General features: G+C 42.9%; 1 protein-coding gene across 1 annotated transcript; it reads left to right on the top strand.

The window, feature by feature from the left end:
• Positions 1-337: 337 nt before the first annotated feature.
• On the top strand, positions 338-1,689 carry LOC136668732 (antifreeze protein Maxi-like). Its single transcript, XM_066646414.1, has 2 exons — positions 338-637; positions 1,156-1,689. The coding sequence occupies exons 1-2, from the start codon at positions 338-340 to the stop codon at positions 1,687-1,689; spliced, it is 834 nt and encodes a 277-aa protein (XP_066502511.1).
• Positions 1,690-16,268: the final 14,579 nt, after the last annotated feature.

Genomic DNA, 16,268 nt, shown 5'->3' on the forward strand with positions numbered 1-16,268 from the left:
AACAGGAGCGGCAGATGCCGCCTTCCCGGGGACGGAAGCGGTGTGGGTCGCCGCCATCATGGGAACAGAAGCGGCGTGGGATGCAGCCTTCACAGGAACAGAAGCGGCGGGGGACGCCGCCATCACTGGAACAGAAGCGGAGGGAGGCGCCACCTTCACAGGAGCAAGTACGGAAGACGCCATCTTCTCTGGAGCGGGAGTGGCTGAGAAAGCTGCCATCTCAGGGACAGATGCGGCCTGAGTGACCGCCCTCACGGTGACAGGAGCGGCTGGGTTCTCCGCCTTCACAGGGACAGGAGCGGTCGTGGAAGCTGCCTTCTCGGGGACAGGAGCGGACATGGAAGCCGCCTTCTCGGGGACAAGATCGGCCATGGAAGCCACCATCACAGGGACAGGAGCGGCCGTGGAAGCTGCCTTCGCAGGGACAGGAGCGGCCGTGGAAGCTGCCTTCGCAGGGACAGGAGCGGCTGTGGAATCCGCCTTCGCAGGGACAGGAGCAGCTGTGGAAGTCGCCTTCTCAGAGACAGGAGCGCCTGTGGAAGCCGCCTTCTCAGGGACAGAAGCGGCGGAGTTCCCCGCCATCTCAGGAACAGGAGCGGAGACGTCCACAGAGGCAGGGGCTTGTGCTGCTCGCCAGGCATGTGCTGGAGTTTAGGGAGACTGTTGGGCGCACTCTTGAGGGACTTCTTCAACCGTAGTTACCCCGGAGATGCACCCCTGTTAGCCTCACCTCCCATGTCCAACGGCTACCATCAACCCCACCCCCAAAAATTTCCCCCGGACCTGAGGGGGTAATCATCGGGAGCAGAACGGGAGAATCTTTCATTTAAGAATTCTAAAAATGTCTCTACAGTAAGATCCTGGGCCTTTTCCTTAATTAATTTTTCTGCCCAGTGTAATGCCTTTCCTCTAAGGTTAGATTTAACAAACATGACCTAGATAAAGTCAGGAGGAGTAGGACAGGTCAAATATTCAAAATAATTTTTGCACTGAGTGAAAAATGTCATTTGTAATGTAATGTGTTTATAGGTACAAAATACTATCGAAATCTTCAGTGAAAACACTAGAAATATTTCTATAACTAAAGCTTCAAGGTACAAAGTTTCAGCACAAACCCCTGCCTCTGTGGACGTCTCCGCTCTTGTCTCCGTGAAGGCGGCACCAGCCGCTCCTGTCTCCGTGAACGCGCCACCCACCGTTCCTGTCTCTGTGAACGCAGCGCCCGCCGCTCCTGTCTCCGTGAACGCGGCGCCCACCGCTCCTGTCACCGTGAACGCGGCGCCCACCGCTCCTGTCACCGTGAACGCAGCGCCCGCCGCTCCTGTCACCGTGAACGCGGCTCCCGCTGCTCCTGTCACCGTGAACACGGCCCCCGCCGCTCCTGTCCCAGCGAAGGCGGCTTCCCCCGCCGCTCCTGTCCCAGCGAAGGCGGCTTCCCCCGCCGCTCCTGTCCCAGCGAAGGCGCCATCCCCCGATGCATCTGTGGCTCCGGCCGTTTCGGCACCTGTGACGGTGGCTCCGGCCGATTCTGCACCTGTGATGGTGGCCCCGGCAGCTCCTGGTCGTGTCTGTAGGTCCCCAGAACTGTGCCCAGGCTGGTTCCTCAGACTTCCCCACAGACATTTGCCAGCCCTGGGCAACCCTGTTTTAATTCCCATGTCTGTTCCTGTCCTGGTTCCTGATCACTGAGTCCTGTCTGTGTATGTCCACCCTCACTGCTGTCATGCGAGATCTTGTGAAACTGTCTCCAGGAAAAATGTGCTGTGACACTAGGAATAGATAGGATACCGTACTTGCAGTGGGTGTAGTGTAGTAAGGTACACCACAAATACATATACATATAATTTTATAATTTGTTTTATAGCCTTGACTTTATTCAAACTCCTTCAACCTCTGATATTTGACTTAATGAAATTAATTAAGATTTATAATTGGTTTAAGCAATTAGAACATTAATAATTAGTTTGAGAATGAATAATAATCATGCTAAATGAGTTCTTCCGGATTTTCAGAAATTCTAATGAACAAACTGCACACACTGTGATTTCAAATAATGAGAGTTTTATTAATAAAGAGAAGTATTTAATTAACATAGCACAACCTTGTAATCTCACTGTGTCCGGCAGGGGGAACTAATTCGAACTTAAAGGTGAGCTAGGCGTTTCTAATTTGTGACTGAAGTTACTAGCTAAGGTTTAATTAATACAAAATTTATCAAGAACTTAATTCGGTTTCAGCTCTGGAAATGCATAAGTTTAGCTTACTTTTTCGTCGATTTTCACCACTCGTTTGGATGCAGAGGCTCTTTGAAGTCCTGGGAATGGAGGCGTCTCACTTAGTCTCGCGGTTTTTACCGCCGAAGTATCCAGGCTGGTTTAGCGTGGAGGTCTTTCTTCGTTGATTGAGTTGTCTCGGGCTTACCCGGAGTGTGATGACGCAGGCGGCAGGATCCTCTCTTCGGCCTTCGGTCCGGAGTGGGAGAGTCCAAAATATGGACGTTTTGGACGAGCGGTTCGCTAGTTATGGCAGCTCCAGAACTGAAACCGCTTCAATAAACTCACTTATTCTAAGACTTCTGATGTATCGGCAGTGTTTCCTTACTCTGGCCACGAATAAGTTCACCTGCTTCGATCAGTTGTGAGATTAAACTTAGATTGGGTTATAAGACATAAACACGATTAAAAGAAAAGAAAGATATTCAAATTACTCGACGTATTAGTACAACTTCATACTCTTAGCTAATTTCGAGACGTCTCTCGTAAGCTTTTTCTGAAGTCTGAGAGGTTTTTCTTTGTTTGTTGTCGGCGTGGAGACGAGAGCGTTTCTTTGTTGTTTCAAAGTTTCTCGGATCTCCTCGTGGTTGTTGTCGTCGGCGTCCTCTCTTTTCAGCTTCCTTTCGTGGTCCGTTACTTCTGTAGAGTCCTCGCAACTCTTCAAAACTTCGAACTGGATGTGAGCAGTCGAGCTGCTATTTTCAAGGCTGGCGCGGTCACGCCCTAATGGGAGGCGTCCTCTTTCTGATTGGACGCGAGTTCAGTCTCACGTGACTCTCGCTAGGGGGAGAGAGTCGAAGGGAGTTTGAATCATTGATTCTCACATAAAGAATATGAATTTCTCATATCAAAATTCTTATACCCGCTATCAACATATAACAATGAGTACATTGGACTATTAACATCAGACAGTTACATAAGGTTTCATCTTTACGTCCCATTTATGATGCTTTGCTGGGAAAGTATATTAGTTCGTTTAATCCTATTCAGAGGTAGGATTTCTCTTCATGATAGAAAACAGTCCACAATATACACATTTCATTAGGAGGTAGGCATTCATCTGAGGGTACAGAAAGTGACATCAATACATAGGTTTAATACACAAATAATCAGAGTTTGATTATTTTCCGCTATTGTTTTCCAGCGACTCCGAGCGAGGCGTAGTTTCGCCAGTGTCCATTTGGTGTCGCTGCTGATTCGTGCTTCGGCTGGTGATTCACGGGAGTTCACTCGAGGTCACTTTGGTTTGAACATTTGTTGACCCTGTTTAGTGGGCTCGAGATAAGGAGCCGACATTTAGGTGCCATTTCGTCATAAACGGCCGTAAAAGCTCTCTTCTTTGTTTGAGGTTCCTTTCTCTTTAGAGTATTATAAAATAGTTATCTCGACAGTTCCTGTTAGTTAAAAGAGAGACGGGGTTGTTGGGGCCATGTGTTACTTTAAAGGGTTCTTTGATGCTCTTAGCTTATGAGTGTGCGTGTGTGTGGGGCTTTGCACTCCCGCGGGCGCAGACAGTCCTCTGGAATGTGACTTGGTCGCAGAGGAAAGGTTCTATTCAGACTGGAGAAGTTTTAATTCAAAACTTTTCATTTCTTCATTTCAATCTGTCCAAATCTGTCTTTGGTATTCATATTTGTCCATACTCCACTACATGGGTTAGTGGCATATGACAGCAGGGCTGGTGGGCTTGTTACACATGCTGACAGGGCTCTTTAGGGTTGCAGACCTATAGATATTGATTTCTTCAGTGATGCATAATATTTCCATATTTTCATATACAGAGGGTGATTGCACTTGTTCATCACAAGAAAAGATTTATGCATTTGATTTTGTTTCAGTGTTGACGTGAGCTGAAGCAAGTCACAGTAAGTTGTGGACAAAACTGTCCTGCGTGTTTGTTGATGCAAATAATTGGAACAGAAGAGGTTAACACAGAGTTTGAGTGAACAATCAAAACAGTTTATTATACAGAATTCTGGGAAGAACAGTGCAGCATGCTTCTTCTCCCTTAGCTGGTCTGTTCTCCGCCTAAGTGACCTCTGACTCCGTGTATTATAATAATGGTAGTCCTTCCCCCTAGGTATATGCTTCACCCTGATTGGCTCCCAGATGAGTCAGTCGTTGCTAGGGTGTTGCTAAGGCTTTCCAATGACTTAGTGACCTCTCTCCTAGAAGACCCTGTTTTTTACTGCTGAGTTCAAGCAGTTAATCACACACACCCTTCACACACACCTTTTCCTGTTGCCCTATTGCGCAGATTATAAAGTTAATACTGTTTCTTAAAAATAATAAAAGTATCAAACTAGCTGAAAAATATAGTGATTACTGAATCAATTTCCCACAATTCCCCCTTTTGACCTGTCCCAATGACAGGTCAACATTACACATATACTGTGAGAATCAGTGGTGATAGCGGGCATTTACACCACCCCCTTTTTAAGGGAGAGGCAACCTCAGTCCTACACACCACTTCTTTTCTAAATGGTTTTATTGCCCTCTATGTGTATGTGTAAAAGTGTAAAGTCTTCTGTCTTCTTATGGCGAGCAGGTCTGCGCTGGGAGCAAGGGTAGACTGCCCTTGTTGTGCTCCTGCCTCAGGGGATTATCCTGCCCCTATGTTGGTTGAGGCTACCTGATCTGCCTCTTCTGAAGTATTATTTTCCTTCAGTGAATAGTTAATATTGGGTGCCGGTGCAGCTCTGCACTGTGTGAGGTAGTACCACTGTGAACCTTTACCCCTCAGTCGGACTGCGCAGCTGGTTCTCTCCGTCACCTGATAAGGCCCTGTCCAGCGCGGTTCACACCACTTCCGCTTAATGACCTTCAGGAGCACCCAGGGTGAGACTGCCACTTCTGGATCCTTCTCCTCCAGTTCTTCTCCTGCTCTCCTTTCCTGCACCTGTATAGAGAAATCTTTACAAACAGCTTTTAGTTCTTCATATAACTGTCGGTACTCTGCTTGAGGTAGTTTCTGGGGGGACGCAAGCGCATTGTTGGGGCCCGGAAATGGCATGCCCCTCACTAATTCAAAAGGAGTGAACCCTGTATTTCTGTTCATTGAAATATGGACACTAATTAAAGCAATTGAAAGGGCATCAAGCCAATTCATGCCCGTGGCCAGTTTGATTTTTGCTAATTTGGTTTTCAAAGTTTGATTTATCCTCTCCACCTGACCTTGTGAAGCCAGATGGTACATACAACCGTAGCTATGTTTCAATCCTAGTGATTGTTCTACCCACTGCAGGGGTCTTACTAGTAAAATGAGTTCCATTATCGGAGTGAATCTTTTTAGGAAACCCATGTTGAGGGATTTAGTGGTTGATCAACATTTTGCAGACTGATTTGGCATCCTCCTTAATAGTGGGGATTGCCTCGACCCATCCTGAATACCTATCTACTACCACTAGAAGGTACTTATATTTGCGTATAAGATTGATCATATCTGTATAATCAATCTGAATTTCTTCCCCGTGGGTTAATGACCGTGGAAACCTTCCCTGTGTTAATTTGTATGCCTTTCCTGTGTTATAAATGAGGCAAATGTTACAGTTAGCTCGGAAATCAGACACTAATGCTCGCATAAATGGATGCCACCACTGTTTAAGATTTTCCATAGTTCTAGTGTAGGATCACATTTCCTGTCTGGAATGTGTGTGGGGGGCGTCCCTGCCTCCAAGTTGTGCTGAGTGCTCTGCCCCTTCTGGGTCTGGTCACATACATCAATGTCAGCAGCTGGTGAATCAGTATTAGGTGTGGAATGTGTAATCATATCAAACAAATTGCCATTATAAGCACATTTCAATCTTTTCAGCTTAACTATTTTAGCAAGTAATTCACATTGTTCTTTTACAGATTTCCATTGCCATTTCCCTTCCCCAAATCTGAAATTAAATTCTTTTTCTAAATGCCTCTTATTTGAGTCTGCCATATTGATCAAAGACTGGACTCACCCTCAAATTCTTCCAGTGGGATCTTCACTCCTACTCACTCAACTCCCGTGCTTTTGTTGTCACCGTTAGGTCTCCGCACGGGAGGAGATATTTTCGGAGAACATGTTTTCCTTTACTGCAGTCCCTGATGTGCAGACCTCGGTCCCTGACTCGAGGCTTTTCCTTTCTCGGTCCCAGACACGAGCCCCAGTCCCTGACTCAGGGTTTAGGGAAGGCCACTCCCAAGGAGACCCAGTCTCCTAGCCTTTAATCTGAGTGCTCGTCAGCGGATCAGAGGGGTCCACCACCACCCAGCCAAAACACAATTAGTACACACAGATTCACACGAAACTCACTTTTTCCTCTAACTTTGGGACTCTATACCAAAGACCTTGGTCCCTGACCATCAGGCTCTCTTACTCTGGGACTCTAACCCAAAGACCTTGGTCCCTGACCATCAGGCTTTCTAACTCTGTTTTATATTGTTCACACCTACTTCCCGCCTAAGAGGGATTACCTACCATACCCCAGCATTCATCCCTTTTTAACTATATTCAATTTGCAGATTTTATGTAAATAGGCTTCTGCTTACCTTTTGAGGAGGCGCCTGAATGAATGCTAAAGTATTTCAGTCCCTCTGATACCTCCTCAGCTCCTTTGCATTAGCTGGTCTGTTTTCCGCCTAAGTGACCTCTGACTCCGTGTATTATAATAATGGTAGTCCTTCCCCCTAGGTATATGCTTCACCCTGATTGGCACCCAGATGAGTCAGTCATTGCTAGGGTGTTGCTAAGGCAGTTAATCATACACCCCCTTCACACACACCTTTTCCTGTTGCCCTATTGCGCAGATTATAAAGTTAATACTGTTTCTTAAAAATAATAAAAGTATCAAACTAGCTGAAAAATATAATGATTACTGAATCATTTTCCCACAATTGCACTAGCTCAGCCTCAGTACACCATTAAACTGGGCCTTCAATAGAGATATATGACCAGGGGGGTCTGGGGTAATTGCCTCATAGAAGCAGATTTCTTTAATGAGGTATAAAATAATCAAAGCAAGGAGCTGCTACAAAAAAAATAAATAAATACATAAATAAATAATTGTACATAGTATACTCATTATATAAAAGTATCTGTAAAATATACAGTCATAATGTCAGGAAAGAACATGAACATCAGTTCAGTCTGCCCTAAATGCTGCAGTGTTTAATGCATGGATATTTTAACTGACTTTTTCAGCAGGCTTACTTTACCTTCATGAATAATCATGTTTCCTCTACTAGCATAATGCTATAAATCTACTCCCTCAGAACCAAATAAATGGTACTGCATAGGTCCATTATTGTTCCTCAAGGTATAAACTGTGTAAATGTACCTTTAAAAGGTACAACAGTGGGCGTGAAATCCAATTGTATTCCATATTACATTCTCTTCTTCAGAAGGATATATGATTTTTGTAAACCTTCACTATAGAACTGTGCAAAATGAAAGAACATAAGACCTGGAGATGAGATGGGGAGTATGAAATCAACACAATTTCCAAATCTACACTTATAATAGAATATGGTACCATTATGCTCCCAAATATATCCCCTTGAGGGTATCACTAAAGATCTAGGCAGTGGGCATATATCGGCCCACTGACGTAAAAAGGTTGGCACACCACTGACTGTAGACCACTGCTGGTCCACTATCGGACCACTCAGATTACTGTCTTGTACAGGATATAACTCATTTATAATCTCCTCAAACAGATTTTAAATTCACAGAGACTTTTATTCTGGAAAACAAACTAATGCAAATATTACCAACAACTATGAGTATGCCTGATATAAAATGATTGTTTTGAAAATGTTGACACTGTACTGGATTAAAATTATTTACTAATCTCATTTATAAAGAATAACAAAAGAAATTAAGGAAGAGAAAAAAATGTAAATTACATTATGAATGAAAAGGTGCTTAAATGTGTCATTGTGTATAAAATTCTGTTTAATCACCAGCGGCCTACCCAGAAAAAAATTCAAAATGCCAGCGGACCTCCAACTTTGCCCTCAGTGAACCAACCGTGGTCCACCATCTGCTTGCTATACGGATTTTTCTGACAGTGTACTAATTGATTAATTGAAGACAAATATAGACAGAATATTTAATAATATTTAAAAAACATTGAGTTCCATTTCTATATTACTGTCTAAAATAAAATTTCATTACACTTCAGTATACGTTCTGTTTTGTATTTTTCATATTTGTGACATGAGTGAGAAATATTAGAGAAAAGTGTGAAAAAGAGCATCTGATAGATGCTAATAAAAACAAACAAACAAAAGACAGATCATTAACTTGAACTAGTCAGACTCGGGAAAGCGTTGACTGGCACTTAAAATCCTCAAGGCCCCTATGATGTAAGAGAGAGACTTTATCTATTTAAAAAGAAGTTTTTATTACCCAGAGACTTACCTGGGCTTCAATTCTTTCAGTTCTAAAGTTTATTAAAGCTTGTTAACTATACTGTATGTGAATTCTGTGTTTTGCAGTGACTGCTAGACAAAGCAATTGATGTGATTAACCTAAATGCACACTACACCCCTAAATATCATTTAAAACTTCTCTTTTAATGCCTTTAATCAATTTTTTAATGTGTCTGTTGTGTTTGTATAATGGGTAGAAAACTGTGGTTTTCTTTTAAATGCTCTGTTATTTCTTGATGTAGAAAGAATAATAGGATCAAATATAAATTTATATTTACAGTTTATTTAAGTTTATTTAAAAATCAGACTCTGAATGTTATCACTGTACATTTTTTAAATAACATTTTAAAGAATCTAATTACTAAATTATAGTCATATGGCTCTAATAACAATAATAGAGTTTAAGATGTTAAAATGAAAAGAGAACAGGTAGATTAGATAAATGAATGCCTTTGAAGTGTCAGTGTCATCTAAAATAATATGTTAATGATATGAATGAATACTGGCCAGAATTTGTGTTTGTGTTTGTTCAGAAACTGTCTAGTGCACCTAACATCAGCAGAGACTGGAACTGCACAGTTGATCTGTAACACTAGGAACATATTCTATACTTTTTTTCTGACACAGTTTGAGTTTAAGCAGCATAAGGACCTTTGCATCAGCACTGTTAACTTAGTCAGTTAAAGTCTTTAGACACTGGTCTAGGCAGCACCAGAGAAGGGTATAATATCATTGTGTATATTCAAGTTGTAATCTGTCTCTTTTTCTGCAAGACATCTAATGATGGACATGACAAACATGTCTCGACCATTGACCTTAGTGGAGATGCAGGCCATCCCGGTGGCCTTCACAGAGGAGAGAATCCTCAAGATGTTCCTGGCAATGTCCACCCCCACTGTATTCATTTACATCAACGTGTTGATGCTGTTCACACTCAGAACCAAGGCCTGTTTTCGAGAGACATCCCGCTACATCCTGTTTGCCCACATGCTGATTAATGACACCATCCACCTAGTATTGACTCTGGTGCTGTATGTACTTGGGGCATTCTTTGTGGCGATTATGAGGGCAGTGTGTGCCTTCATTGTGCTGATGTCAGCCACAACATTCATGAATGCACCTCTCAACCTGGCTGTCATGTCTCTGGAGAGGTACACTGCTATCTGTTTCCCTCTGCGTCATGGCGAGCTGGCCACTCCTGAGCGCACTCGTGTGGCCGTGATGTTGGTGTGGGTGCTGGGCTCCATCAACATGCTGACTGATATCTTTGTGCTCTTTATCCTCGCAGAGCCGTCCTTCTACTTGTCACCTTCTTTTTGCACCTTTGAGCAGCTGCTGGCGATGCCGTGGCAGCAGGTCAAAAGCATGGCCCTCAGCACCCTCTTCTTCACAGCAGTTGGGGCCATACTGCTTTACACTTATGTGGCCATCCTCAAACAGGTGAGGACAGCCTCCATTGACCGCTCCTCCGGACAGAAAGCCCTTAGGACCGTCCTGCTGCATGCACTTCAGCTCAGTCTGTCTCTCGTGTCATTCTTTTACTCTCCACTGGAATTTCTAATGGCCAAACTTCCGTTGCCTTTGTACAAAAAACTGCACATCATCAATTACTTTTTGATTTTGATCCTGCCTCGCTGCCTCAGTTCTCTCATCTATGGCCTTAGAGACGAGACATTCAGGCCCCTGTTAAAACAATATTTTCTGTGCTGCAGAGGAAATATGCTCAGGCCTTAGCAGACTTTCTGTAAATATCTGTTAAAAAATATAATGAGGCACTTGTTGTAGCACTTACTACTAAGTTAGTTCTACAATAAGTTGTGTTTCTTTTTCATGGTCATCAACAATAAGACTTGTCTCAAATTGAATTCATGTGTCTTGTTTACGTTTTATATCTTTCCGGGTGTAAGCACTGATTCCTGCATAATAGGCTATTTGCACTGGCTAGGGTGCTTCTTCTGTGTATATAATATAATATAGTAATAAATCAAGTAAGTGGCTCTGGATAAGAGTGTTTGCTAAATTGCATTAGTGTAAATTAAATGTAAATAGATGTGTACTTGTATGTCAGAAAATTGTATGAATGTAATCATCAAGTCAAGTCAAACTAATGCCCTTTTAAAGACCACAGTGGCCTGCCAAAGTGCTATACCAGAAAAACCAAACAAAACTGTGAGATATACAATCTAAGATATAAAAATAAATCAATCAAACAAAAACTGAGATGATACTAATATTAATAAAATATTTAAGAATGTTTCCTGGATACAGAACTAAAAGCTATACAGCAGGTAACCAGTGAAGAGATGACAGAACAGGTGTGATGTGTTCCCTTTTCCTGGTTCCTGTTAAAAGCCTATAGCAGCCACGTGCTAATCGCTAACCACTGCATTAATTTTTGTGTCAAATTTAAGCTCAGAGTCAAAGATAACACCAAGATTTCTAGTTTTACTTTTTATATGCAAAGAAAGTGGCTGCAGACACTCTGGTATAGAATCTGACTGTCCAAAGATTATTGCCTCTGTTTTTTCATCATTCAGCTTCAAGATGTTACTGGACATCCATTATTTCATATCTTGGAAATAGTCATACAGTGCTTGAATCATTTAGTTTGAATGGGCGATACAACTGTGTATCATTTGTGTATAATTGATAGGACATTTTATGTTTACGAAATATAGAATCTACGGGAAGCATGTACAAGGAACAAGAGCAAAGAGAAGCTAATCAAGGCTAGTTTTGCCAGGCCGCCATTAGCCATATAGCCATTGTCACATAGGTGTTTCTGGCATTTCAAAAACAGGAAAGCCCAAATTACATACTCTTGTCATTGGAAGGTCTGGAGAAGCTTTGGTGCATCCTATCTATGTCTTAGTTTACATGTGGTTTTATTTTGTGATTGTGTTATACAGAAAATGTGGAAGGCAAGACTAATAAATGCAGAAATGAAAAAAGGAGCACAAAGTTTTGTTCATAATATGTAACACTGGCTTCAGTGTTTTCTTGTTCATTTTATTTAAAAATAAGTACTAGATGATCTACCACCAAAGAACAAAACTGACCAATAACATTCTGTTATTGGCCATTTTTAACTACAATTACTTATTTATTCAATTTATGTTAACTACAATTACTTATTTATTCAATTTATGTTAACTACAATTACTTATTTATTCAATTTATGTTAACTACAATTACTTATTTATTCAATGTAACAGGTTAGAGTAAAGCATGAGAAGTTTAAAGAGGCAGTGTGCAGCTATATGAAGTTTTATAAACAGAGTAATGCCACAAAATGTCTCCCCACAACTTCCTTTTACAATATTTCATGCAAAGACACACACTCACATGAAATAAGACAAATACGACAGCCCTCCTCTCTCTGTGAGATATAATACATTTGTATATGTTGCAGAGTTCCGAGCTGTTCTGCTGAGCTTGAGAACAGTGGAGAAATGTACCTAACCAATGCTGAGCCGCGGCTCTGGTCAGCACGTGGTGTCACACCAAACAAAGCCCCTGAAACACAAACAAACGGAGAATGTTCCTGCCTTATTTCCTATCATTCAGCCACAGTTCCTGCTGAAGAACATACTCGTCTTTGGTTCAAGCTGGGAACTAATTTGTCTGGTCCACAAACCAGTTTATATTGGTGGAAAAACACAGAGCAGGTCCCAAATTAAGTTCACAAACTGGAATTATTCCGGTTCTGGAATTATTCTGGTTCTGAGTCAGTCAATAAGAGGAAATGCCTTTTCTAGTAGGGTAGGCAGTCTGGCAAAAATGACAGCTAACCACCAGAGGGCGTTCCCAAATGAATTCTCAATGAATGGGAGTGAATGGCGCTAACCGGATAAAAACTCAAATTAAAATAAATAGTGTCTAAACACTTGACCAAGATCTTCCTCTAATTTTGAAAAGAAGGCTGTATTTCATTAAGAGATCTCAGAAGAGAACTTACTGGTAAATTTCCTTTTTTCTACTGTATTTTCTACAGTACACGGCTTTGGTGAAGATTACTACTGATTCGCACTCACTGATGTCATCATCACAGATGAAACACTTTATAGTCTTATAACTAGAGTTTAAAAGCTGTCGCAGTAGTGATCAAACATTTACTGTTGTACTGCATTAAGGGAATGGGTGCATTTTTTCAGTATTAAAATGACCGATTATTTATAAACAATTATTTTGCTCATGCTCCATAGATACAGAATCAGATTTGTGCCCCCAAAGAATTATGCAAAAAATGTTTAAAAAGCGAAACAATTTTAAAAGTAAAGTTTAAATTGCAAACAAAATATCCAGCCCTGACATTTGTGCTCCATGACTTGTGCTGCTCTGTGTTCTGTGCCAGCTGCACCAGTTTTGTGCACAAGTGCATAAGCTCTGTGTGTGTAATCGCTAAATTTTTTGATCAGATTTCAATCAAACCACTCTCATGAATGGGCTTTCTCGGGGGGGTTTCCTCTATTTATATCTACTTTATAAGCTCCACTGACTATGCAGGAACACTTCAATTACAGACCTGTTTCTCTGCATACCTATCCCCTTTTCTTTTTGTTCTTCAAATAGCCAGGACCCCCACAAGACCACCACAGGGCAGGGATGTTTGGGTAGTGGATCATTCTCAGCACTGCAATGACACAGGTGTGGTGGTGCTGCTTGAGTGTTTTAAAACAGTGTCCACTCTATTGCACACCCCTACCTCACTGGGCCATTTTCATTCATTCATTGTCTGTAACCGCTTATCCAGTTCAGGGTCATAGTGGGTCCGGAGCCAGAATCACTGGGCGCAAGGCGGGAACACACCCTGGAGAGGGTGCCAGCCCTTCATAGGGCAACACGCACTCACACATTCACACTTACGCACACTTTCAAGTTGCCAATCCACATACTAATGTGTGTTTTTGGACCGTGGGAAACACATTCAGACACAGGGAAAACACACCAAACTCCTCACAGACAGTTGTAGTGGAGTATGGATCCAGATCAAGCAATGAAAAATTAAGACTCTGACTCTCCACTCTGATGATAAGATTTGGACAGGACCTGCATTCCATAGAGTGTGTGTGTGTGCTGAAAGACTCTGCAACCTGCATGGACAGCAGCATGGACAAACAGTGCCCCCAAGTGGACATTTGCGAAATCATTTTTCGCCTTCTCTTCTCCTAACAAATCACCTCGGATGACTATAATTCTTTGTTACTAAAACACGCATTATGCAATATGTTATTAATGTTATCCTCTGTTATTCTCAGGTGACTGTCTACTAACTAACCGAGTGATGTGAATTACTGTTTTAATCACGAGGAAAAATTCCTGTCTCAATTTAGAAAAATGAATTAATCTCCGACATTTGGAATAGTTGATAATATACTCGAGATATATATATATATATATATATATATATATATATATATATATATATATATATGTGTGTGTGTGTGTGTTTATATATATATATATATATATATATATATATATATATTTATATTTGATAAAAATACTCCAGTATACTCATTATGCTATATTCAAGTATGTATGAAGTATTTTTGTTCAATTAAGGTTATGTATCCGTCCAGAAAATGTGAATTTTCGGAGAGGTGAAACTGGAGACCCAGGATCCAATCAGAGAACGGAGACCTCCCAAACGGGCGTGACCGCGTCACCTATGAAAAAGGGAGCCGCAAAAAATCATTTACTCTCTTGGCATACCTCTTCGCATACTCTTCTTGAACTCTCTCTTTTTCTACGCTGACAAGACTCTTAAAGAAAAAGACTTTCATGCAACTTACAGGGGATGCCTTGTGTCAGTAAGCATTGCAATACAGAAACTAAAAGAGTAAACGGTCGATTAATTGTCAGCAATCTTTTCTTTGCTCATTTGTGTTCGTTGTTTGTAGCCCAATCCAAGTTTAATTTTACGACTGATCAAAGCAGGTGAAACTTGTTTTGGCCAGAATAAGGGCCACCGCTGGAATAGAGTGAAAATCGTAAAATAAGTATTAGCTAACTAATTCGTAAAGCAGCTTCTGAAGATTTTTATTTCTTTTAGAAACTTTATTTCTGACGCCTTCCCTTTGGAGGAAACTACCACTCCCGGAAAACCAGCCAGTTCCCTATCAGTCGATTCACTCGGTACAGCACAAGCTGTATGGGATATTATGCCTCTTCCATATCTGGCTGAAGACACCTCTAATCACGCCTGCAAGGCAGATGACGCATAGTGACGAGGGTAGGTGGGCCCGCCCCTCACCTATAACCTCTGGACACTAGTGTCTCTCTTCAGTTCTTATGCTCTTCACCTCGCTAAGAACACCTTACACTTCTCTGCTAATCTAGCTAGCTAGTTTGCTCTTTTCCTTAGCAAAGACGTTCCAAAACGCAGCTGAACTCAAGGACGACTATCCTTTTGATCTCGGGTTAGATGAGCACGGTCTCTCCGAGGACGAGCAGGAGGACCTACCGGCTCCTCTCGTTGCAGCGGCTTCAGGGGGGACACAGGACGAGGCGGACACGTCCTTTATCTCCCTTTATCGCCGTGCTGCTCAGAAACTGGACGTCCAGTGGCCCGCTCCTCACACAGCCAAAGCGGCTACGAGATTCTCTGGGTTTTTCCTTCTCCCGGTCCCGACAGCGGTGAAACACCGTCTCCCGCTGTTTCCGGACTTCATCGCCGAGCTAAAGTCCTCATGGGCTAAACCACTGTCGACCCACACGGCGGTTCCGGGTTTCGCTCCATTTCTCGACATAGAGGGGGCGGAGGAGACAGGTCTGCTGAACCCCCCTCCCATGGAGCCATCACTAGCAGCTTATCTCACCCCATCACACAACCTAGGGGTAGCAGGGCCAGCCGTGCTTCCCTCTAAGCCCTGCCGTTTTTCCTCCTCGCAGCTGGATAAGGTTTACCGCACTCAGGCAGGCACAGCTAGGGCTATAAATTCGGTCACCCTTCTCCAAACATATCAGGCGATGTATCTGGCCAAGCTCGGAGAGCAACTGCCGGCGGAGAGCCCGTTAACCGCCTTGCTTAACGAGGTCAGAATTGCCTTGGATTACATCCTGCGCATGTCCCGCTGTGCTGCACTGCCGGCAGAGGAATGGCGTCAACGGTGGTGGCTCAGCGCCACTTGTGGCTGACTATGTCCGATATGTCGGAAAGAGACCGAGTGTCTTATTTGGACGAACCAGTTTTATCTGCAGGTTTGTTTGGTCACTCTCTCGAAGCCATTCAGGCTAAATTTGAGATCAGGAAAAAGCAGACAGAGGCACTGCACTCTATTCTGCCAAGAAGGGAGGCTAAGCAGAAGCCAGCGTGGGTCGCTCGTAAGCCTGCCACTCCATTTCTCACTGTGAAGAGGTCTGCACCAGCAGTCCTTCCGGGGAACCCCACTCCTAAGCAGCAACCACAAAAACAGGCCCCGCGTCACTCCGCCTGGAGCAGGGGTCCTCCACGTGGACTTCTGAAGGATTCAGCGGTGAGGAGGAAGAAGCCTAACTCATCCTAACCTTCAGTTCAGTGTGGGAGAGGTCTCCGAGGCTCGGAGACACCGCAGCCTCTCCCCTCAGGCCCCTCAAGAGGCGCCACCC

Source organism: Hoplias malabaricus, chromosome 15, assembly GCF_029633855.1.
Source record: "Hoplias malabaricus isolate fHopMal1 chromosome 15, fHopMal1.hap1, whole genome shotgun sequence".
Lineage (NCBI taxonomy): Eukaryota > Metazoa > Chordata > Actinopteri > Characiformes > Erythrinidae > Hoplias > Hoplias malabaricus.